This window comes from Pteropus medius, unplaced genomic scaffold, assembly GCF_902729225.1.
Source record: "Pteropus medius unplaced genomic scaffold, Ma_sr-lr_union100, whole genome shotgun sequence".
Classification (NCBI taxonomy): Eukaryota; Metazoa; Chordata; class Mammalia; order Chiroptera; family Pteropodidae; genus Pteropus; species Pteropus medius.
This window is the reverse complement of record NW_024351730.1, coordinates 28,541,341-28,566,028: the sequence shown is the minus strand read 5'-3', so window position 1 is coordinate 28,566,028 and position 24,688 is coordinate 28,541,341. Positions and strand designations below refer to the sequence as shown.

General features: G+C 37.7%; 1 protein-coding gene and 1 pseudogene across 2 annotated transcripts in view; both read left to right on the top strand.

Annotated features, from left to right (window-relative positions):
- The window catches only part of RASGEF1B (RasGEF domain family member 1B), a 590,398-nt gene that overhangs the window by 450,087 nt on the left and 115,623 nt on the right, over positions 1-24,688 (top strand). For both annotated transcript variants that reach the window (XM_039845559.1, XM_039845560.1), the window contains one exon: positions 2,843-2,926. In XM_039845559.1, the coding sequence (XP_039701493.1) occupies positions 2,843-2,926 (84 nt within the window). The remainder of the gene's footprint in view (positions 1-2,842; positions 2,927-24,688) is intronic.
- LOC120588266 (40S ribosomal protein S15-like) lies at positions 19,810-20,840 on the top strand (annotated as a pseudogene).

Here is a 24,688-nt window from a genome sequence, read left to right as displayed (position 1 = left end):
TCAAGGCCTTAACCACTTCTTTGGTCTCTTTTTAGGAATCCAATCTTAGAAAAGTAACACCAGGTACCTTTTATGTGGAGATCTCTGAGCAGTTCTGTGGCTTCTCAGGAGTGCTCTGAAGTTGTTACGGGAAAAAGATAAGGGGGCAATATTGTCCTCATTTTGCAGAGAGCTGGAGAGGATGGCTGACTTGCCTGTTCTCTAATTCCTTATTATTTGTACTTTGTCCAAATTCATCCTCAGTACCCCCATCTCCACATTTATCAAATGGTGAGTTAGATCTGGAACAGTAGTTAACGCCAGCCACCCAGTAACTCAGCCACCTAAGCAACAGCAACAAAACCCTGTGTGAAAAGCCTGAAATGAGGAGAGGAGATTGGAATGGGAAACACTACTTAGTAATAACAACATGCCCCTCACGACTCTGTTTTGCATTTGAACCCATGTTTTTCAGAAAGTCTCTTTTATGTATGGCCCAGAATCACCACATATTTTCCCACCAAACAATTTCTAAGTGAGAAATGTATGTTTTCCAACTGCTGCATTGTTTTTAGGTTTAAGAACACCCAGTGCAAACGTATCAAGGGAATCTTTAGTCTAAAGAAAATTGGGTTGCGCAACAACCTAAGAAAACTAGTTACATGTTGTCATAGCAACCAGACTAGCCTCAGAGTAAAGGTCAGAGTTCTTCAGATTCATCTACTGCATCTACAGACTGACTTCCTCGAAACATAATCATATGTCCTGATCATCAACACGGAACCTGTTATTTTCATTTAAAAAAAAAGTTGCGGTCTCAAGAGGATGTATTTTGGCCTTTACCCTGGTGCCATTCAATGTCTTTTTATCTTGGAGAGGTGGGCTTTGGTAACTGGATGCTTTGGAACTTTTATTCAGGCGTTCACTAATATGTTAGGGACCTGAGCCAATGGGGTTTAATAGTAATTAAACTTTGATGGCTGGAACATGACCTGTGAAATGAGTTGCTGGTCTTGTTTTAACTCCTAATGGATAGAAATTGACATCACCCAGAATCCAGCCATAACTCCTATTTTCAGATGATGGGGAGAAGCTAGAGGTTTGAATAGCTTCTCCTGAGGCTAAGCTGCAGGGCTTCTTCCCCAGGAATTTGCTTTGCCTTTCTAGGCCACAGATATCTTCACAATTAGTCTCAAAATACCCTGCAAGATGTGTGTAAGTAACACAAACCACATTTACAGGCAGGGCCACCCTAGTGGAAAGTACAAGTAATTTGACCAGGGTAAGATAATTAGTAACAGCAGGGGTAGAGATTCCACAGGGTCATACCTTATTCCTTTGCTAAGACCACTAAAAAAAAAAGTCTTTCTTTCATTCAAGAAGCATGGCCAATTAATGGACAGCAGGAGGTGGGGATGAGTCAATACTAGCGGATTCAATTTTAAAGGTCATTTTCATTTTATGGGGTTATTGGTACCTACAGTTAAGTTTTTATTTTTTCAATAATTAGCCTTTTGCTGTCTCCTCTAACAAGCCTAAAAGAGGGTGAAAAGTGTGTGTAGTGAGAATGAGAGCTGGGGGTTGGAGAGAGCTAGATCTGGTGAGGTGTTTAAAAATTAGTGACTACATAAAGAAAGATTCCGCTGACAAAAGAGTCATTAAATAGAAAAGACCTACATTTATGTATGTCTTAGTTTGTTCAGGCTGCTGTAACAAAACACCCCAAACTGAGTGGCTTACAAACAACAGAAATGTATTTCTCACAGTTCTAGAGGTTGAAAGACTGTGACCAGGCGGCCAATACTGTCGAGTGAGGACCCTTTTCCCAGTCACAGACTTCTCATCGTATCCTCACATGGGAAGGGGGCAAGCACGTTCTCTGAGACATCTTTCCTAAGGACATTAATCCCATTCCTAAAGGCTCTGCCGTCACAACCTAATCACATCCCAAAGGCCCCATCTCCTAACACCATCACCTTGGGGATTAGGATTTCAACATGAAGACTTTGCAGTGACATAAACCTTCAGACCCCAGCAATATGTAAGATGCATGTCAGATCGTGAAGGATCCAAAGATAACTATGACATGAGTCCCGTCCTCCATTACTCACATTCCCAGCAGAGAGTATTAGTACTCTAATAATAGCAATGGATCCTGTGGTAGGAAGGTTATTCTGACTCTAGTCAGAAGTGGAGGAAAACAGCAAAACATTTCTTAGGAAATCTGAGCTGGGTATTATATAGCACAGGTAAGACATCATAGGCACATATTGAGGAAAGGATATTTTAGAAAATGAGAACAGCAAAAACAAAAACATAGACTAGACTCTGTTAAAAAAAAATGCATTGACCAAATATGTCTTAAGGTTTAGATTAAATCATGAGTCAGAACTGAAGCTGAAGCCAAAAAGGTGAGAAAAAGCCACATTTTTCAGGGTTCTAAAAAGCAGGTAGAGAATGTTGGATATTATCCCATATAGAATCAAAGATTTGAAAACCAGAAGTTTAACTGTGGTCAGTGTTTCTATGCAGTGAGGTATTAGTAAAGCTATTTTTTAAAAAAATTCGCATAGTCTGATCTATGTTCTATGAAGATACCTTAACAGATTAGGCTGAAAATATTCTGCACTTTTGCCAACATGTGTGTATGAATTCCTTCAACATATCATAAATGGTTTTATAATATGTCCCTGCACAAGGTTAAATGAGTTTGCACGGATTGGGAAAATGCTGACTCAGGTATTTCAAGTGACAACTGTTAAGTGCTTTAGGCACTATCATGAGAAACAAGGAAATGACTCCATACAGTAGGACAGCCAGCCAAGTTCATGGATTCTTTCTCTGTGTGTTTCTTTTCTTATAGGAACAGCAATGGAAAACTTCGATGTACAGCAGCGTAACTCCAGTCTGCTTTACAAGCCCTCTGATTGAGAAGCCAATTGGCAAAGTAAGAATAAATTCATTTCTTGTTGAACAGTACAATTTGAGTCTGTTAGCTGTTATTTATTTTTGTCTTGAGCTCTTTGGGTAAGATAATCAAATAGATATCATAGAAGTGGCTGGTAAAATCCAAATTTTGAACTATTTGGTTATCCCTAAAGACATTGCCCTAGGCAAACTGTTGAAATGAGAGATATTGATTCGAGATTCCTTTGCTTCAGCTTCTGCCTCCACTTCCATCCCAATGCTGTTGTCCCCAACTCCCTTAACATCCAGATTTCTCGGCTTTTTGACTCACCTTTCACTGCCTATCAGAACTTGTTAGAAGAAAGACAGTGCTTTTGGTCATTCCTCTGCTCTCAGTGGGTTCAGTACCTGAGACAATGCAAATTAAACTGAAAAACAAAATGACCGATAGATAGGAGAAAAGATTTATTACTGTGAAAAAGGAGTCCTGAATAGAAAAGAAGTGAAGACCCAAAGAAGCAGTTATGGCTGGTGTTTATATACCATTTTAACAAAGAGTGACAAACTGTGGAGAAGTGACAAGAGAAAGAAAAAGGAGTTTGGGCTTCTTGTGGCATTAAATTGTGAAAAGGTGAATATAAGGGGGAAGTTAATGGAAGAGAAGAGTTTTTTTAGCAAGGTTGATGATGCATAATCAAGTTGGTGCCTTTTGTATTGATAAGAGTCATCTCTGGTGATTAAGAGTCCTTCTCCTGGAACTGGAGAGGAAGACGCCTTTACAAATTCATGTTACTTTTATAAAGGGAAATTTATATCCTACTTTTAGACAGAATAGGGGGACGGCAGAGGACATTTCCTGAATCTGCTGTTTATCAGTTTCCTTTGTTACTGAGCAAGGGGCCACTGCCCTATGTGCAATAGGAGCCCAAACTATAACACTGACCTTTGAGAAAAGAAAGAACTATTTATTCGCTGCTGAGTTGACTCATGGGAGACAGGAGGCACTGCTCAAATCCATCTCCCTGATCTGGGGTCTGGACAAGTTTAAAGGGTTAGGGAAAACATGAGGTAATGCTGGCAGGACAAGTTTTGATTGGAGGGTTTTGGATCTTAGCCAATTATGGTATAGGGTCGAGGAGCAAGAGAAAGCACAAAGGAATTCCAGGCTGGTGGAATTTGATTGGTCAGTTTTATATTTGCTCATTTTTGGTCTAGGCACCAGATCATCCTTATTGAAGGACTTCTCACTTCCTAAAGGTCTCTAGTAGGCACGATTCTGTTATTTGAGTTCATAGATTGAAGATTCTTGGTTCTGAGTTCATCCTGAGGACCAGGGGGGCATATGCTCAGTACCAGCTCTGCAAAATAACTCAACGATTGTATTAATTACCAATTTGCTTTAAGGGAACAGAACCAGTTTTAAGCTAGTCAGTGTGATTTGCGTGCTGTTTTACCTTCATCTCATTCAAAGTGGCATATTCTGAAATCCAGCCACAGTATCACCACTTTTGAGCATATTAGTTATTTAAACTATCTTGTGGAAAGAAGAAATACTTCACCTCTAGAAGCAAAATTATAGGTTTTTGCCTGAACTGCTACTCTCTTGAACCTGAAATCACACCCATCAGTCCCACCAGATTGTGGAGAGCCAGATGCTTGAGAGTGTTGGCATTCTGGAGCCAGCCTGCCTGGGTTGAAATCCTAGCTCTATCATTCACTGTTTATATGGCTCTGAGCAAGTCACCTGTAAAAAAAAAAGGGCTTCATAATAGTACCTGCCTCATGGGACTGTCGCCAGGATTAAATAATTTAATATAAATTCATAAGAACAAGGATTTTAAAAAACCTATTCTGTTCACTGTGTATCCAAGCACTCAACAAATTATGCAAATGAATATAATAAATGAATAAATGAAAAGCAACACACATAGAAGGCTTCAAAACACATCCTCAATTTGCTTATCTCAAGAAACGGGAGCTGTAGAAGGTAGTGTTACATGTCAGGAAAAGAAGTAGAACTCTGGTGAGTATATCAAGGACACTTTCCAGGCACATCTTAACAGAAGAACCACAATCTACCTGGGAGACCTGCCACCTTCCTGTCTTTTGATACAGCAGTGTACCTCCGGACCACACGCAATCCAACGACTAGGATGAAACATAGCCATGTTTGGGGCAAGTTAAACAAAAATTCTTTCAATGGGGCTTTTCTCTCCAACTTACAGATTTATGTGGGCAGAACCCACATAGAAGTTAGGATTATGTGGAATTTTTGCAGTTTTTCAAAGAAAATGAATCTATTTTCCTGACAATTCCTGGTAATTTTGCCTTGGCGGCCAGTCCTGCCAAGGCAGCTGCCTGCGGAGTGTGAAATCCTGGCTGAATAGGAAGCCTCCTGCCCGTGCTGTCAGCACGACTGACTGACGTTTTGCAGGCGTAGCAGGGGAGCCACCCAGGCTTCTTGGGACTGAGTTTCTGTGAGATCTGCACTTCTCCTCTGCTGACTTCAGTTCAAGTGAGAGGAGTATCATTTGGCCCACAGATTAAAACAACAAATAAACAGAACATTCCCTGAACATCGGGAAGTGTGTTGGCAACTGCTCCAACATTCACTGTCTTGCCCCCGCCTCTGTCCCCTCCAGCCCCACCTATTTTGATTTTGTTTATATAGATTCTAAATAGCCCACCACTTTGTGGGGACAGAAAGAAGCCATTTCAAAAGGCTGAGGTCAGAAGTCAGTTAATCCCAGAGGGTCTCTTTTGACTAAATTTCATTTCGATCCAATAGACAGCCCTGAGTTAACTCGACGTTTTCCTAGACCTGATCCCAAACAATAACGGCAGTATAAAAACGATAGAGAGTGACTTTCTGGAATGCTTTTCAGAAGGCAGAAGAAATTCAAATGCAGTATGACCATTCTTGGTTCAGTGATATTTCCCTATGTGGTTCTCAGATCTCCCTCCCCAGCCAGGCAGAGTTCGCAAGAGGGTGTACAGTGACAGCAGGACTGTCTCCGGTTGAGTGGGATTGCTCCCACAGGATAATTTTGCTCTCTTTTCTCCCCATAGCTCTGGCTTCTGGGCTTAATGCTCTTGCCGTGAAGTACTCTAATGAATTCACTTTGCAGTCAGCTGTTACCCATCCACCTGCAGGGAAAAAATGATGCTGAAAATGTAAGCAAAGTCAAGCTTTAATTATAGGGGTCAATGGAAGACAGTATTTGGGATGGTTAATTGAAACCTGTGGTTAATCTGCCCTAACTTCTTTCTCACTGCAAGAAACTTTCTGTTGGGCGAAAGCCTGTAACCTGGACCCAGTATGATTTCTAATGTCCTAATTATGGTGCCCCACGCTGAACCAGGGAGCAATCTTTCCTTGCTACTGTGGGAGGAAAGGTGCTGTGGAAACCCTGATGGAAAACAGAGGATTTCAATGTGAGCTCCTATTAGGAAAAATGATATTTTGGAGCCAACTCCAATCTTACAACTACATGGTAACTCTTTTGATTAAAGATGATGATTAATGGATAGGAATAAAGGAGGGAAACTTCTTGGAGCAAACAGAGAGGAGCCAGAGAAAGCACTGGATAGCAGGCAGGCAAGCAAGCTTGGAATATATGATTATCTACCCTCCGATCAAGAGGAGTTGTGTGTTTTATTTTACATAATTGGAGTCAGCACCTTTTGAATGGAACATACACATTTATGTAAATAACAATGCAAATGATAAAAATATGTGTCTTGGGATTTCCTGGGGATGACCTGGCAGCTTTGTCTTTCTTGCCTTTGCAGCTGTTGAATATTGTGTTGTGAAAACTTGAGATGAATTTATTTCCCCAAATCCCACAGTGTTATAACTAGAGGACTTCGCTTGCAATTCATAGGAGATATTCTAGAGAATGAATTAAGACAATTTTAATGTATTTGACAATAAACAGATTATTTACCCCCAAGAATTACACAGCACAACAGTAAATCCAAAAGGGATTTCAGAATTTCAAAGAATTAATGGCAGATCCAAAGTGGACTATTGAAAGGGAATTAGACAACGAATGATGGAGACAAAAGCAGGGACTTAGGAAGACAGGTAACATTAGAGGATGACATTAAGTTCAACTACCAGACTCTCCCACAAAATTCTCATTGGTGCTACTGGCAAGACAAGAGACTGGGCTAAAAGAAGCATTATTTCAATTCAGCAGAGCATTGTGCAGATCATGCCAAGTCAGAACCCAGTAAAGTGTCATGACCTTGGCAGACTGCACAGAATATACAAGCAGATGGAGTTGTTTTGGATTAGGAGCTGCCCATGACCATGGTTATGCTGACTTGCCTTTCTCAAAAGAATTTAGGTGACAGGTGAACTTGTCCTCAATCAAAAGAAATTTAACTTTAACACATTATTTGATTTAACCAGGAGGAAATGGAAAGATAAACCACCTTCAAGGATAGCAGTGCTATTAAATGGAAGGGTGGCTAAGAAAGTAAACAAGGCTCCCTAGGCCTTCTGTATTTCTGGGTGAGTGAAAGGGAAACCGAAGGAGCTGGATGGAAGTCACTGGATAAACAACAGATAAAAAGAAAGGAATTCAGAATCAACAAAATATAGAGCTGCTTTATTTCAAAGTTGGGAGGCATCTGTGGGAAGAAATGGAGATGACCCTTTTTGTACAGATTAATCTTTATTTTCTTTTAGACTGGAGAATTTTTCTTACCAAAGGAAAGTTTAGCTTAGCAAACAGGGGACATCTTAAGAATAGTCTTCTAAGTGGTGGCCCATTGAGAATGATTGAATGTTACGTTACTATATCATGGCTGGGTCTAGTGAAACAACACCAATGCTACAAGAAGTACCTTGAGATTTAACACTCAATATTTAGGGCTCTCAGGAACCCAAGAAGATGAAGAAGCCAACCAACAAACTAGTCTGGGACCTACTGCTGCTTCCAAAAAAATACCAAAAGTTAGTAATGGAATAATCAGAAAATAATAATAATAATTTTGAGCAAAGCAAGCTACTGCAATTTCTATAATTATAGATAAACGTAATTTTAATTTGTCGAACGTGAGTGCCCCTGATTTGACTGGATCTCTTTATATATTTAGCTTCTGGTCACTGAGGCAAAATGCATTAAGCCAAGTATTTTTCTTCTAAGGCTTTTTGTGACAAGGAGAAAGAAAATTTCAAGTTAAGGGGTCAATTTTCTTCTAAGATAATGGAGGTTTTAGTAGACCATATGTCCACCCAGCTAAAGAGAACAGTTTTCAGCCAAATCTGGCTATATGGAGAGATTATGGCCAAGGGGATATGAGTGGAAATGATGTATGCAATCCAGAGTCATGCTCCTCATAGGAAAGGCAGGCCCCTCTTGTGGGCTGGAATGCTGATGTAACAGAAGCTGGAATAGCTACCTTAGACCAAGAGAGGATGACAGAGAAACAACTTCCGTCTTGTCTACACCACTACTGTTTTGGCCATCAGTACAGTAGCTACAGTGGTATCCTAGCGTGCAGTTAAAGCAGGGGAGAAAGTGGGCCACGTGCTCTATGGGGAGTCACTTAGAATCCAGTGAAGGGAAAAAGTAGAGCCTGGTACAGTAAATATCAGTTAAAGGAGTTAAAATGCTTAGCCACTGACACCTATCTCCCAAATCAAGTCTGAATGAGGAAGGAGAGTTAGAGGCTAACTTCTGACTCTGAGAACAAGGTGATGAGCAGAACTCTGTTTAGCAGAGAACCCTGCCTTCGAGTTCTGAATGCGCTAAACCCAGATATCTATCCCATACTGAATTTTGGAGTTCTCCTTAGAACTGAGGGAAACAAATTTTTCCTGAAAATACTCAAACTCAAGCACTGGTCAAATAACATTTCTATTGGTACTTATTATATGTAGGAGCTGTCATTACTTTGAAAATATTTATAAATACCTTCACTTGTGTATTCGGCATAATATTCTATTCTTTCATTGTCTGACGCGGGTTTGGATTTCCTGGGGCAAACATCTTGGGCTCCAGCTTTTGCTGTAACTCTACCACATTGGACTTTATAGGAAGAGTGAATTGTTACCTCAGACCTAATCCTATTCCACTCTCCTTTTATTTAACATAGAATAACACATTATTTTGGCTTAATCAATTAACCCTCAATTGTTACCACTTCCACACATTAGAGTCCATGTCATTTTTTCCTTTTCATGTCTTTCTTCAAAAATTCTTGACACAATTAAATAGTAGGCAGGTGGTGCTTATCTATTGATGGTTAAATGAATACAGAATTTTAGTTTGTTATTCAGTCAGCTATTTTCATCTTTGTGTTGAAGTACTATTCTATGTGAGTGCCTTACGGTTTCTATTAAAGACAAAAAATTTTTTAAATCAATACCATTAGCAATATCCTATAAATATTAGCTAACCACAGGCGGGAATAAACATCTCTTAAATTTAGATTCCCAATTTCTCACTACCACTGAAACACAATCTAGGCTAAAGTTTACTACATTAGGTCCATAGATAGGAGTTCACCTGGGTAAGAAATGCAATCTGATGCACAAGGACAGGAAGTCTACCCATCCCAACATTTCTAACAGCCTAGAAGGCTCTATCAACAGGCTTTATAAGCTCCAAAGAGTTGTAATGATTTGAAAAATATACTTAAACCAATGGCAGTTCAGTTTATGTCCTTCTGTAAGCATGTAAAAATATTCAATGCCAGCTCTCAAAATCTACAGAAAATAAATTAAATTTAAACAATATCTATAGAATATATTTTATTAGGTTTATAAAATTCATTAATTCAGGAACAGGAAGATGCCTATATACTATAAAAATGGGAAACAACAAACTTTAAAAACTATCTTTGCTCTTTTGATCCTGCTTTACAAATTATATACGAAGGCTGATGTAGATTGTATGACATGTATGGCCTAAATGTATAGACACATCACAATGTACTTGATGTTTAAATATGAGATAAATGTTTTGTTAACAATATACACACACACACACATACACACACAATCTCCAGACCCTTACTGTTGGGGATCGCACCATTATTAAAGGTCATGGAGTCATATTTCTATTACAGAACTATTGTTTCTTCTTTCCTTGCCTTAATGTGCCGGCACTTTCCCATTAACGCTGCCCCAATTTCTCTCTCAGAACCAAGCTGAAGAATATCAAGTGGAACTTCTGATGGAAAAACGCTAAGTAAAACTATGGCCTTGTCTGTCATTAACCAAAAAAGAAACTTTGCTTTTGTCCTCCCGGGGAGTAGGGTAAGAGATGACCTAAGACTAGCATAGTATATGTATGCTCTTTATTCAGATAGATCAGAAAAAAATAGTATAACTAAATTCTGAGAAACAGCACTACAGAATTACCAGCATAATTAATACAGAACATATGCAGCTTTGCTATCTTCCCAATACTCTGGGCACTCTTGAAAAAGCCAAAGGAAGCCCTTCTTGGAAATATTGCATTCTAAGCATTCTATGCCAGCCGAGCATCCACTAAGAAATAAACAGACGTTGAATGCCTTCCATGTGTGAACCAGTATGCTATAAACAGTAATCTAGGGCAATTTGGTACAAATGATAACAGCAATAATTATCATTATAATACTACCATTGTTTGAGAACTCTGTGCCAAACACTAACATAAGTTCTTCATATTCAATCTCTCATTTAATCATTTTACTGATGAAATCTAGAGAGGATAAAGAACTTATTCAAGGTCACAGACGAATAGATGGTAGAGCTGCATCCAAAACCAGGCTGCCTGACTCAAGAACCTGTGCCCTAACCACCTGCTGGACGATCTCTTTTCTATTCCTAGTTGAAATATAATCAAAGTTTCCTAAGAGGACACAGAAGGAAGCCAAAAAAAGGATGACCTGCCTTATATTACGGGCCTCTCTGGCTACAGTTTTTCATTTTCATTTTCCAAAAGGCCCCAGATATAAATAGCAACCCTGCACAAGTGGGAAATAATGTGTGAGCATGCAGCGTTAGGTTGTCCCTTTAATGGCAGTTGCTTTACAAAGAACTTTAAAAGGGCTATGAACTGTAAAGATATCACCATGAGGTTACTCAGATCTAAACAGTATTCCTCAGAAGCCATTCCAGATAATTTGGTGTCCCAGTTTATCTCCTCTGGGAGAAGGAGGCTTAGTGCTCACTTAATCCACGAGGCTATGCATTTAATTTTAAGAACTTTCTAACACTCTCAATGAAAAGAGTCAAAGTGGTATTATTAAAGTTCAGTTTAACAAAAGAATCAGAATAAAACCTAGGGTCGAGCTAAAATCTCCATTCACCACTATTGCCTGTTAAGTTTTCATATGGGCGGTCTGGATGCCTGGTAAAATAAATGAGTACAAATGAAGTGAAGAGAGCAGATTGCATAAAAGTTTACGGTCTGAAGACTAGGGAGGTAATTAGTGGTGCGATGAATTACCCAACTGTGTCTGTGTTTTTAAAGGTCATTTCCTGCATTTTATGAGAGATGGGGAATTATATTTGGGCCTCCATAGAACTTTGCTTTTACTCTTATGAACATTTATTTTAGCCTACCCTACTTTAGAGTTGGCTGAGTGCATGTCTGTCTTTTGCAGGGTCCTGTAATCAGCTTGGCTGGGGGCTTGGGTGGAGTAGGATTGTGCCTTATTCATTATTTATGTCCCCAGAGAACCAAGCATAATTCTTTCCATATTGAAGCTGCTTCTTAAGAAGAAAGAAGTGGTAGAAAAGAAGGGGAAAGAAATTCCCATGCTGTTGTGTTTGAGATTGCTGTTTTCTGGTTACCTGGGTTCAGGCTGCTTTTCTTTAAATGCCTTCTGAAACCTCTCTAAGGAATAGCTTAGTGAATAAATTCAAGTTTATCTTAAAAGACATTTGCTTACAGAATAATTCTATAAAGGTTCTATTCATTTGCAAAAGGCAGAAACTGCAGTTTTTACACTAAGGACTTTCAAAGGCAGTCAGGGATGAGACCTGTTGAGATTAAAACAAGAGAGAAAGGGAGAGGCAATAAGGGGAGGGGAGAGGGGGAGAAGAAAGGGAGAGGGCGAGGGCAGGAGGGGTAGGGAGGAGGAGGAGAAGGGGAAGGGGAAGGGGAGGTGGAGGAGAGTAGGGAGAAGAAGGAGAGAGGGGAGAGGGAGAGAGGACATTCTCATGCTTTGTAGCATGGAAGTTGTTTCCTTCCTTCACTGCTCCAGGGAAAGTGATCTTGCCAAAATCAGTAGGAAAATCCTAACTACTAAACCCAGAGTATATTTCGATTCTTCTTTAACTTGACGCAATTGACCTCTTGTTCCTCTCTTGCCTTTTATGAGCGATGACTTCTAATTGTGATCTGACCTCAGTCTCTTTTGCTATTTCATCTTTCCTCAATAACACCTACAATTTTGTGCTCTTCAGTGTTCCATTCTCGGTGCACTTTATTTTTTTTTAAATCAACCCTTTCTTCCTGAGCAATTTTGTTTATTCTTGTTTCATTTGTTCAGCGTGTTCAGAACTAAACTAGTTAGCTTCTTTTTCCCTTCTTTCAATACTCTTGCTCTCCAAATGTTTTGTTCCTCTTTCAATGAATGTTCCTACCTTCTACTCAGCAATTCAAACCAGAAACTTGAATGTCATCCATAATTCTTCCCCCTCCCCCATCCATTCAATCAGCCACCCAATTCAGATGATTCTAAATCCTTAACATTCATCCTCTCTTTCCCCATTGTGATCACTGTAATTAGGCCTTGGCCATCTCTCATCTGGTTACTGATGAACCCTTTACCAGGGGTCCCTAATCCCAGGTCATGGACTGGTACCTGTCCATGGCCTCTTAGGAACTTGGCGAACTAGTGAAACTTGCAGCCTCTCCCCAGTGCTAGCATCACTGCCTCAGCTCCACCTCAGATCATCAGGCATTAGATGCCAATAGGAGCACCAGTGTCTGGTGCCGGAAAGTTTGGGGACCCACACACACCACTCTCCACTTTACAACTCGATGCCATTGTGCATGCTGTTCCTTCTTTTGTTCCTGCCTAATTCCCTTCTCTTCTTCAAAGTCTACCTTACAATTCACTTCCACTCTTCTTCCACCCCTCCTACATTCTCTATTCTAAGTTAAAACTATATTTTGTATTTTTTCTATTACGGCATTGCTCTCACTTTGTCGAAATTGTTTGCCTGTATTTCTGTCTCCTCTTAGCAATGGAACACGTTTCTCATCTTTATGTCCTCCAACATGTGGCACACACTAGGCACTGAATGGTCTGGAAATCCTGTTTGTGCTTAGGAATACCTTGTCTGTTCATTTCACCGCATACCCAGAATTCAGAGTTCATGCACATCCGTGCTCTAGAACTCTTCTCCCCACTTACACATTTTAGGATTCTCTTGGCCAGTGTACCTGACTTTCACTGATGATGAAAGTATAGTACTCCTCACAGATGATTAAATGCCTATTATAAGAGCTCATCATAAGAAAAAAAAATATTTTTATATCAGAGAGCATGAAGACAGTGCCTTAGCCAATGTGAATTCCTCCTTATTAACTGATAACAATGAGATAATTGAGGAAGATAGACATATTACCCCATTTTGGTAATTCTACCAGATATATTTTATTTAATAGAATTGCACTGGGAGTTAAAACTGCCTGCTGTGCCTTTAAAAGCAAGACTGACCGTGGTCACTGTTTCCAGATGCTGTCTGTACAAAGAAAAAGAAAAATAATACTGGCTCCAGCTTGGACTTTTGATAGGGGGTCAGTCATGAAATTAAGGTTCAGTCTTTTGCACCTCGAAAATACCTGACTGGTTTAAAGTTAGGCATTCTGATAGGGAAATGCTAAATGTGTAAAGATGAGACCTTTGTACATACAAATTTAAATGCCCCACTAAGAAGAGTTTGTAGCACTAAAATTTACACATTTTAATTTTAGTTAATACTGGTTATTATAAAAATAAAATTTAATGGGGTACTTCTTTTAGAGGAGATGCGATACAAAAAAAATCAAGAATCCTCACACAACTTCTTAATATAAGAAAAATATACATTTATAATTATATAATCAAAAGTTTTTTATTAAATATAGTAGATGAACATCGTTTGATCATTAAATATTCTGGGAAACATTAAAGAAGTTTTTTTTCTGTCTTAAGGGGTGTAGAATGACCTATTCAGCATTGGAAGGTAATTTAAATGTCATCTAGTCCAACTTCTCATCTGATGCTTAAATCTATCCTACCAACACCTGCCAAACCTCCTGTGAATATTTCCAGTTGGAAGGAGATTTCTACCTCCTGAGGCAGTTCATTTCATATTTATAAAGCTCTTATTATTACTGATAATAAATAAAATTTATTCAGAGCTTACTATGTGCCAGACACCAGGCTAAGCATTTTATCTTAAAAACTCCTATGTCATCTTTATCATAACCTCATGAAATGGTATTGTTATTATTTCCATTTTATTGATGAGGGGAAAACAGGCTTAGCAAGGCTGGGCACCTGCCCAGCATCACACAGCTGGTAAGCAGAGGATCTGGCTTTGAATATATAGTTTGCATTCTTATACATATGCAGCCTCTAACTCAACTTCTTCCCTCTGTTGACCTGAAATCCACCTTCTTATAGCTTCTATCCTTCATTTTTAATGAGATGACATTGAACATGTCCAGTCTCTTTCCACATGATAGCTCTTTAAATAGCTCTACACCTTCAGTCTTTCTACTGGATACACAATTGCATTGCCTTGCATTTTTCTTTGTATGGGATGGTTTCTAGGCCCTTGAGCATCATGGTCACTGCCCTTTGGACAAACTCCGCTTTGGGGTCTTATACTTCTAACACACAATGAAGTCATATTAGTTTTGTTGGAAGAATGGAAACACAAAGTTGAGTCATATGCTTGTGTTTTGCATATACATTATAAGCTATATCTCTGCTATCCTATATTTACAGTTGGGTTTTTGAATTTGAATTTACAGCTCTGTACTTACCTCAGTTATATTTTTCTAGAATGCTAAAATCTTTTAGGATCAAGATTCTGCTATTTCAATTTTTTTCCTCATGTATTCATTAATGTTTGCTCCTAATTCTGTGTGGACTCAGCTTAGCTGTTCTTTTGGACTTGACGAGCTTACTCATGCATCTGTGGTCAGCTGCTAGGTAAGTTGGGGGCTGGTGGGTACGGAAAAGCCTCAGCTGGGATGGCCAGTCTCTGCTCTTCATGGTTCCTCATCTTCCAACAGGCTAGCCTAGGCTTGTCCACATGTTGAAAGAGGGTCTGGAAGACAGCAAATGAAACCAAGAAAGGCTCCATGATTCCTAACCTTAAGACGGGGCATCGTCATTTTCCCTCTATTCTATTGGCCAAAACAAGTCCCAAGTCCAGCAACCTTCAAAGGCTGTGGAATACACGCCATCTTTTGTAGAGAGGAGCTTCTAAACCACTTTACAAAGGGCCAAGACATAAGAAAACATGACAATTGTGTCCATTTTTAAAATCTACCACACTCTTATGATTGTGCCATTTGTGGATTTGATAAGTACAACAAAATTCTCTTTTAAAAAACTCATAGGAATTTCAATTTAGTAAGGTCTAAAAATAAAGTCTATGCAGCATAATACTTTATGTTACAATCAAGTTCTATAACCATAACAAATACATTATAAACAGTGAAAGAAAAAATTACAAGTTAAAGTATGCCATTCTGTTTCTAAAGAGGCATAATTTAAAGGACAAGGGCCACCATCAGAAAAATACTTGTAGATGAGTTTAAACTTGACCTGGACTTGACAAAAAAGGCTAGACTCTATATGGGAAAGAAAAAGGACAAAATGTTTGAATTAGGGATTAGCATATGCAAAAGCAAAAGCTCGTGGGCTCAGAGAATAGGCTTGAGGAGTGACAATATTGAAGACTTATTCTGAAGAATGAGTGGTAAGAGAAAGGGTGGCTAGCCAGTGGGGGATGTACAATGAAATTCAGAACCTGCAAGTAGGAAGTTGAATTTGAATTTGGTTTTGTCAGCAGTGGTGAACTATGGGCAGTTCTCGAGCAAAAAGATACTGTGATTAAAATTTTCCACAGCCAGCCTACCATTAGTTTGAATGAGACATTTTTGGAGTCAGTGAAACCATTGAGCAGCTTTTTTATTCCTGATTAAAACCAAGTACCTAATACCATTTTTCCTAAGATATTAAAAAGAAGACCTAAATAATTACCCTGCCATTAAGTTTTCTTTCTGCCAATTTAAGGAGTAGACAGAAAGTGCCAACATCTGGAGAGAGGTGAATATGCTCCTTTCCTAAGAAAAAGAAAAGGAAATGTAACTACTTCTGCTTGAATTTGAGTCATTAGGTCATGTGTACAGATTTTTCAAGGTTACTTCCCTCAATGGCAAAATGATGCTTTGTGGAAATAAAAAGCTGACATTTTCAAGATTCAGAAACTTAACAATTGAATAAACTCTTGAGTAACCACGAAAGTCTTAGTTTTCCATTCTAGTATAGAAGTGCTATTTCTGTAAGAGGACACAGGATGGGAGAGGACAGATGAAACAAGAACTGCAGAACATTGATAATTATTGTGCTGGGTAATGAGCACATGTGGGTTCATTTACATTTGTGTATGTTTGGGAATCTTTGTTCAAATTGTTCGAAAGTTGTTTGAAAAAATCATGAAGGAAAAGGCTAATATAATCTACTCCATAAATAAAATTAAGAATTGCTATAGCTCTTAAACAACAGGCTGGAGAAAATATTTGTTACAAATATAGCAGACAAAGAATTAACATCCATTTTCATACACACACGTGCACATACAAGCTGATTGGAAAAAGACTAAGAACCCAATAGCTAAATGATACAAACATAGAATTCAAAAGGGAAAATGTAAAATTGCTTAAAATATCTCTTTAGAAATAATCATAAAAAAGCAAGTTGAAGTTTTTGAACTGCTAAAGCAAGCTATTCTCCAAAACATACATGCCTTTTATGTCCTGGAAACAGTCATTTCCTATGATCAGTAGAGAAGAAATATTTTAAAATATTTCGTTGAATGCCAAAAAAGTGTCATGTGCTGTATAGTAAGGTCTATTTTTGGAAAGTCTTTCTAACACTTCTCCTGTGCTGATAAAATCCTGGCCAAGAATCCTTGCTGGGGCTGAAGAGGGAGTGTGTCAAAAAAACAAACTCAGGGAGAGGGTTGTGACAAGGAAGAGCTTCACAGTGTGCTTCTAAGGGTGTTGACAATGTTCTTTATTTGGTAGGGAGCCATATGGGTGTTTTTTTTATAACCGTGTCTTAAATTGTACATATGTATTTCATGCCCTTTTTAATAAGAGTATTATATTTTATGGCTTTTTTTTTTTTTAAGTAAACTTTAACATGCCTTGAGTTGCTTTATAAGGTGGTTGGCCTGAAATCACCCTGAGTGAGCAAAGAGGAGTGTAATTGCCCTGGAATGGTGGGCTGGTGGTACTATAGCAGTAGAAGCTATTTCCCAAGGGGAACTCTTAACTCACATTTGGCTATAGGGGCTCCCCAGGGGCATTGTTGAGGGAATGTTCAGCTCTGGGAACTACCATAAAATTAGAATGCTGCAGGAAAACCCAAGAATCTCCTAAGAAGTTGTTGTTGTTTTTTTTTTTTTTAAATCCCATTCATATGAGATGTTTTTAATGACCAGAAGAAGCTCCATGTATATTATTCATAAAGATACTGGCATCAGAACTTTCTAAGAATGGGCAGACTGTAAGACGGTTTTCTAATAGTGAAGATGGATTTATTCTTAATTATTATCTTCTTATTATCTAATTATTATCTTCCCCTAGGTGACTAATCCCACATGTTTGCAAGATGGGAGGTAGGGGTAGAGGAGTGGATGATTTGGTTAAACTATGATCTTATGAAATCAATCAAGTTTATTATCTAGTGTTAACTTTCAGCTCTCTGATGCTGTACGCATTTTGTAATTAATATGTTCGGAAAGCTTGTGTGTTAAGCAGTCCTATCTGGTCAATATCAAATCCCATTCTTAGCATCAGGTGCTTAACCATGATTTATCCACGGTTATGTAATTTTTAAAAAGATAAATAATAAAAACAACTGAAAAATATCAAAGAAAGATGTGACCATTTGTTGATCAAACTGTGGAGATATTTAAAAGTGCTTTTTAAAACTATTGTCTCAAACGAATGGGAAAATGTAAATTCAATGATTCAGCTTTAATGGCTTATAATAAAGCATTGCCCTCTTTATTATTTAGAATAAAGACCTGAGGCTTTCTGAGAAACCATGCAACTTATATTATGCTCTGTAATTCTCTCTCCCCACTTCTCTCTCCAGTTCCCTTCAACTTTATTGAATTACCTGGAACTTGAGTATTATACTCTATCCTCAAAAAAGTCTCTCCCAAGGACAAAGGATTTAGTTTTTAAGTTTCATCTGTGAGTTTGAAATGTTAATGGCAAGTAGGAGTGGCATTTGACTATTTACAATAGATTTGGAGTGTCTTCTCTTGGTTCTAAAAAAAACCCTCTTTTTCTGATTATGGAAGTAATACTCTCTCATTCTTCCTTATTTTGGGTAATTTGGAAAATTCAGGGAGGGTCCAAAGGAAACAAAAATTTCCACAGTCTAAAGATAACCACAGTTAACACTTCGGTGTATCTTCTTCCTACTTATGCATGCATTGTGTTATGTAACAGGTTATTCCACTTATGCATTTTTTTATTCAATAGTTTTAACTTCACACTATTGCATGAACATTTTTCAATTTTATTACATAGATCTCAAAGACCTTGATTTTAATAAGTAATATTTGAGTGTATCACTATAGCTTAAATTATTTTTACCAACAAACCAACTCTGGATATTTTGGTTGTTTCTAACTTTTATCATTTAAATAATACCAAAATTAATAATGAACAGTTATACACAGATCTGTGTGTGTTTCTCTGATTATTTCTTTATAATTATTTCTAGAAATGGCAAAGGTTAGAAATTTTTAAATTTTCACATTATGTACTATCTAGTTGCATTTCAAAAGGTTGTTCAGCCTGTATTTCTATTAGCAAGAATGTCAATCTCACTATACCTCCATCAGCATTGAATATTATAATTTTTTTTTTGCTAGATCGAATGGTAAATCACTGTTTTGATTTGCTATTGTTTGCTAGTGAAGTTGATTTTTTTATGTGTCCATTTGTTATTTTTATATTTCTACTTCTATATAATATATATGCATATCTTTGATCCATTTTTCTATTAGAACTTAAGTAATTTTATAGAAAAATTTTTATATGTGATGGGGATAAAAGGAAACTATATTAAACCATAAATATTTTAATTTCTTCACCTTTCCCCCTCTCTCTTTTTCATTCCCATTTTCTACTCATAAGAAGGAATGTTGAGCCTTTAGCTCTGCTAATTGGAGTGAGGTGTAGTTGGGAGAATACAAGCTAAAGTTATATGCATAAGAAAAGGCACGGAAATATATAAAAAAAGATGTAGAAATATGGAGAAAACTGATGGGGGGGCGGAATTATGAAAATAGCAAGAAGTTGGAGATACTTGGTAGGAGGAAGAAGAGGAAGGAAAAAGGCCAGAATCGGCTACAGTTTTGGGACAAGATGATAAGAGATATAAACAGATGCTCTGAGTGATTGAAGCTTTGGTAAGAATAGGCTGTGTTTGCTACCTCTGCCCCTCAAAACAAATTGAAACCATCTTCAATAAAGTATCTACATGACTCTTTAAGGTCGTGGAGTTGGATTTGTGTTTCTTTTGGATGTGTCACTGGGCTAGGATATGCCTTACGAGAGGATGAGATAACCCAGGTTTATTTTTAAAGCAAAACTCACATAATCCTGTCAGTTTTAAACGAATATTTTTCCCTATTGGCTGTTTAATTTTGTTTATGAGAATTTGCACAGACATTCTGGAAGGTGGAAACAGAAACTCAGAAAACTTATCTTGGCTTTCTGAAGAACCAGCAAGATGGTGGAAGTGGAGCAGAAGAGGTGAACATTCTGCAAGTTCACCTACGGCATGGCAGGCCTGGGCCAGCTGCTGGACAGGTCCCATGAGCAGCTGAGGCAGCTGTACCGCGCCCGGCGGCGGCGGAGGCTGAACCGAGGCCTGCGGGGGGAAGCAGCACTCGCAGGTGCGGCGCAGGAGCAAGGCCAAGAAGGAGGCACTGCCCACAGAGAAGCCCGAGACGGTGAAGACACACCTGCGTGCGTGACATGATTCCTGCCGGTCATGGTGGGCAGCATGGTGGGCATCTACAACGGCAAGACCTTCAACCTGGTGGAAATCTAGTCTAAGATGATCGGCAACTATCTGGGCGAGTTCTCCATCACCTACAGCTGGTGAAGCACGGTCGGCCAGCATAGGGGCCACCCACTCCTCCTTCTTCATCCCCCTCAAGTAGCCTTCTTGGCCAATTAAGGCACAGACTTCTCTAACACCACCACCACCACCACTAACAACAACAACTTAGATTGGAAAACAATCCTTTCCTATCTGGAAAGGATATCTTCTTTATTATATCTTCCTTTATTGTAGTATTAGATACATATATAATGTGGTGAGTTTTGAAAGGACACCCTCCTAACGAAGCAAATAAGTTGGCCCAAGTCAGGCGATCAGTGTCACAATCAGGGAATCTGCTCGCTTCCAATTATTATTATGATACATTTTGACATTTAAGTATCTATAGTAGCTATCTCTATCCATATAGTTACCTTTACAAATGTGTGTGCATGTATGTCCCAATATCATCACTTTTCTTTTCTTCCAATTTTTCTGTGGCATTAGTACTTACATTTAACACTTAAATAATTATGGGATGAATGACGTTTGGTGTATAGGACAAGATGAGGATCTAAGCTGATTATTTAAAAAATAATTTTAAAAATATTTTTTAATTATTTTAAAAATTATCACTCACTTTGTTGTATATCAAATTTTTATAAGTATTAGAGCCATTGGACTTCGTCTTTTTTTTCCTAGTAGCATGCTATATTGATTTTTATAGATTTATAGTACCTTTTGATAGTCTCTCATTACTTTTTCAAAATTATTTGGAAATGTTCTAAAATTTTTTGAAACTTTATTGAAAGTACATTAAACCCATAAATTACTTTGCAAAGAATTGACATCTTTACCACATTTGTTCATCACATTCAGAATAAAGAATATCTCCCTGTTGGTTCCAATATTCTCTATCACATCAGAAATAATTTATAATTTTTCTTTATGTAAGGTACCACTTAACTTTTAATCAAAATTATTGTTATACATTTTATATATTTTGTTTCTGTTGTAAATGAGATTCTTAATCATATTTTCTAACTGGTTATTGCTAATACAGAAAACAACTTTTGAATCTTGGTTATTTTGAATCTGGTCACCATACTGAACTTTTTTTTAAAATTAATTTTAATTTTATTTAGTGATTCTCCTGGGGTTTTCTAAACAGAGATTTATACTATCTATAACTAAATTATCAGAAAGGAGATAAACATTTATTATGTTTTGACTGGAAGGTTTTCCAGAAAAATTTTTATGTAACGTTGAAAACAATAACCAGATTATTGCTAAGTATAGAACACCATAGCCATTCCAATTTAATTCAGAAACAAGACAAAGATATCCATTAAGACTACATTTCAAACATCATTTAATCTCATTAACTCAGTTAAGAAGGCATTATTAATATAGAATACAATTAACCTTGATAAATTACATGATACTTCAATAATACTATATTAGAGATAAGGAAACCTAAAATGCAGAGTGGCGAAGAACTTGCCCAGGGTCAAGTAGATGAGATTTGAAACCAAATCTGTGATAGTCGAGTCTTCTCTGTTCACTAGACCTTTTTGCTTATTTGACCTTGTAGCAAAAGGAAAGCATTTTATTTGTAAATTGCTTAAAATTTAATAAAATGCTTTTACACTATTTATCTCACGTTTTCTCAGAACTAACCATTGATTTAAGTGGGACCCTGATCATTTCTAAATGATACTAAGTAAACACCGAAACTCTGTCTCTTGCCTCAAAGATGGTTTAGCTTTATCATAGTATCATCCATTCCCTGAAAAGAGAAAAGGCAAAGCACTCAAAGAAAGGCTCTTTCATGTTCAGAGATGCCCCTGCTGCTTTAATTATACCTGTAGGGTTTCTCTCTCATATGTACTTGATAATATTGAATTGGTGTTATTTTGTGAGAGGACTGGTGTGAGTTTAGGGGTTTAAGAGAAACCCAACTAGAAAGACTAATTTTCCTGTTATGTTGGAAAGGAGAGCTACAGGAAAATTTTCAAGTCACCATGTGAATGAAATTTGTATAAGAGAAGGCAATAGACTTTTCCCAAACAATTTCCAAACCCACAAAGAGCAGCATTTGATATTATATTTGAAACAGAGAATGGAGCCCAGATTCTTCACAGCTTGACCTAGGTTTTACCAAAAATTGGTGCCAATCTGTGAACTGATACCATTTCTGCTTTTCTTAAAAAAGACAATTGTGACATTTTATATTCTTTCAATCATTCCATTAGGAAGAAAATGTAGATTTAGGGTTAGATGCATGTGTGGTTTCCGTGTGTCTAACCTGCTTACCTGGACTTCATAATGGCCTTTATCCCAAATTTTCTTGTCTCGTGACTAAGATCTTATCTTAGTTACACTGTCTGAGTTACACTGTTGGGGGAAGCTGGAAAATACTCACTGTGCCTTCATAAAAACATTTGTAATGGGTACAGTTAGGAAAACAGTAGTCACGGGATTTTTTGAAGGCACTAATTTCTCCATACTAAATTCTGCTAAGTTGCGTGTGTGTGTGTGTGTGCATGCATTTGTTTCCACTGCTGGTAGGTAAAAGGATTCTGAAAGAATATTGGAGCATTTCCTGAATCATTTAAGTCTTAGATTTCTTAATACCCAAGGAATAATCTTAGTGTTAATAGTAATCAACTTTGTTGTCATTTAGGTATTTTATACAGTATATCTATGCCATGAAATATTACTTAGCCATTAAAAATGATGTATTTAAAATATATGTAATAACTTGGAAATATTTTACAATAGTTAATAAAAAGTATCAATTCTAATTTAAATTGAGTACAGTCTCTTTCGGTTTTCCTAACATTGACCTAGCTCAGATCAAAGTGGCTTTAAGTGTATGTTCCAGAAGTCTCATGAGAATCAAAGCATAGCAATCAAGGACAGATAGATCTCTTGAAAACTGGATATGGAAAATCATTGAGCATAAGGCTCCTTTCTTGGGCAACTGGATTTCCCTGGTGAGTGTTCTCCCTGTTGAGCCTGCTCCATATTTCTTTCTCTACAACGCCAACTTCCTCTCCTTAAACACAGTTTTGCTGTTTCATAACTTCAGCTTGCACAAAATGTTTTCCTTAGCTTCTATTATATCTTACAAGTATTCATCTCAGCTTCTTTACTCTGTCAGGGATGGAAAATTTTCCCTTTACTCCTTTAGTTCTTCTGGCTGGTTGAATAATTCAAGTGACATATAACACATTAACAGGAGAAAATCAAACTTGAATATGTGCACATGAGGAATTCATGTAAGCAGAAAAGTTTCAAAGTCAGAAGCAAAATGAGGTATATATGTCATTTTGGACTAAGAAAAGGGAGGTAGGTAACTAACTCATAGGTAGATGAGAAAGAACAAACATTTGATAAACAAATTCTTGCAGGCCACCTAGAAACAATTGGACAAGGCGGCGGGGGGGGGGGGCGGGGGATGTCTAGGAACAGATTTTTGCCTGAATCTTCCCTGGCTCCACGTTTAATTCATATGTGTGAAGGTGAGTGTGCTAAAGTTCCCTTCCTGAAGAAGATGTTTCTAGCTGAATTTCTTTAGGCAGGAAAAAAGCAGGTAAAACACTATTCCTGAGTTTGTTGGGCTCTAATTGTTTGCAGCTCTAAATAATCTGCATGCTGGGGTGGACATTCAGGGGAGACTTGCTCCCGACCCCCACAACTCACTGGCTCTACCTCTCAGTCTCCCAATTCCAAGTTCCTAAACTGACTGACTCAGCTTGTCTTTTTGAGTCAGACCACAACTCATAGGTACTTACTTAGTCAATCTAAGAATGGGCCATCCTTGAGTCTGGTGGCCAGAAAGATTGGATCACTTTGGCCCAAGATACGTACTTGAGGAGTTCTAGCTGAGAAGCATCATAAATGTGTCTAGTACTTAAATACTATATGGAAATCTGTATGAGTAAAAAATGGAATTAGAGAAATAAATTAAAATAGTAGCAGCAGTTGTCTCTGGCCAGCAATTACAAAGATATCTTTTTCTTCATTTTGTCTAATTACCCTTCAATGAACACATTAATTATTTTATAATCATAAACATAATAAACTTCAAAATATTAAAAACTATATTTAGAAGAATGATGATATTAAATGAAAAGAGACTCCAGTAATATAATTAAACACCACTTCAATTTACAAAAATTGAAACAGACCACGTAGTAAAGTGACTTAGTCATAGTCACAGAACAAGGGAGTGATTAAACTCCGAGTCTCCTGACTTATTCCTGAATGAGCTCAGCCACACATGGTACTACTACCTTGTCTGAACCAAACGAGAGAAATGCTTCAGATTGCAAGTCAGAGCCTATACAGGTACAGATATCTAAGTGTGAGATCTAACTGTAAATTATGCTCTAAATCTTTTAGACTTGGGTGAGTTTGTTAAAATAATACCCAGTTGACTTGAACTCCAATTTCCAGGTTTCATTAAACCATCATTTTGCTA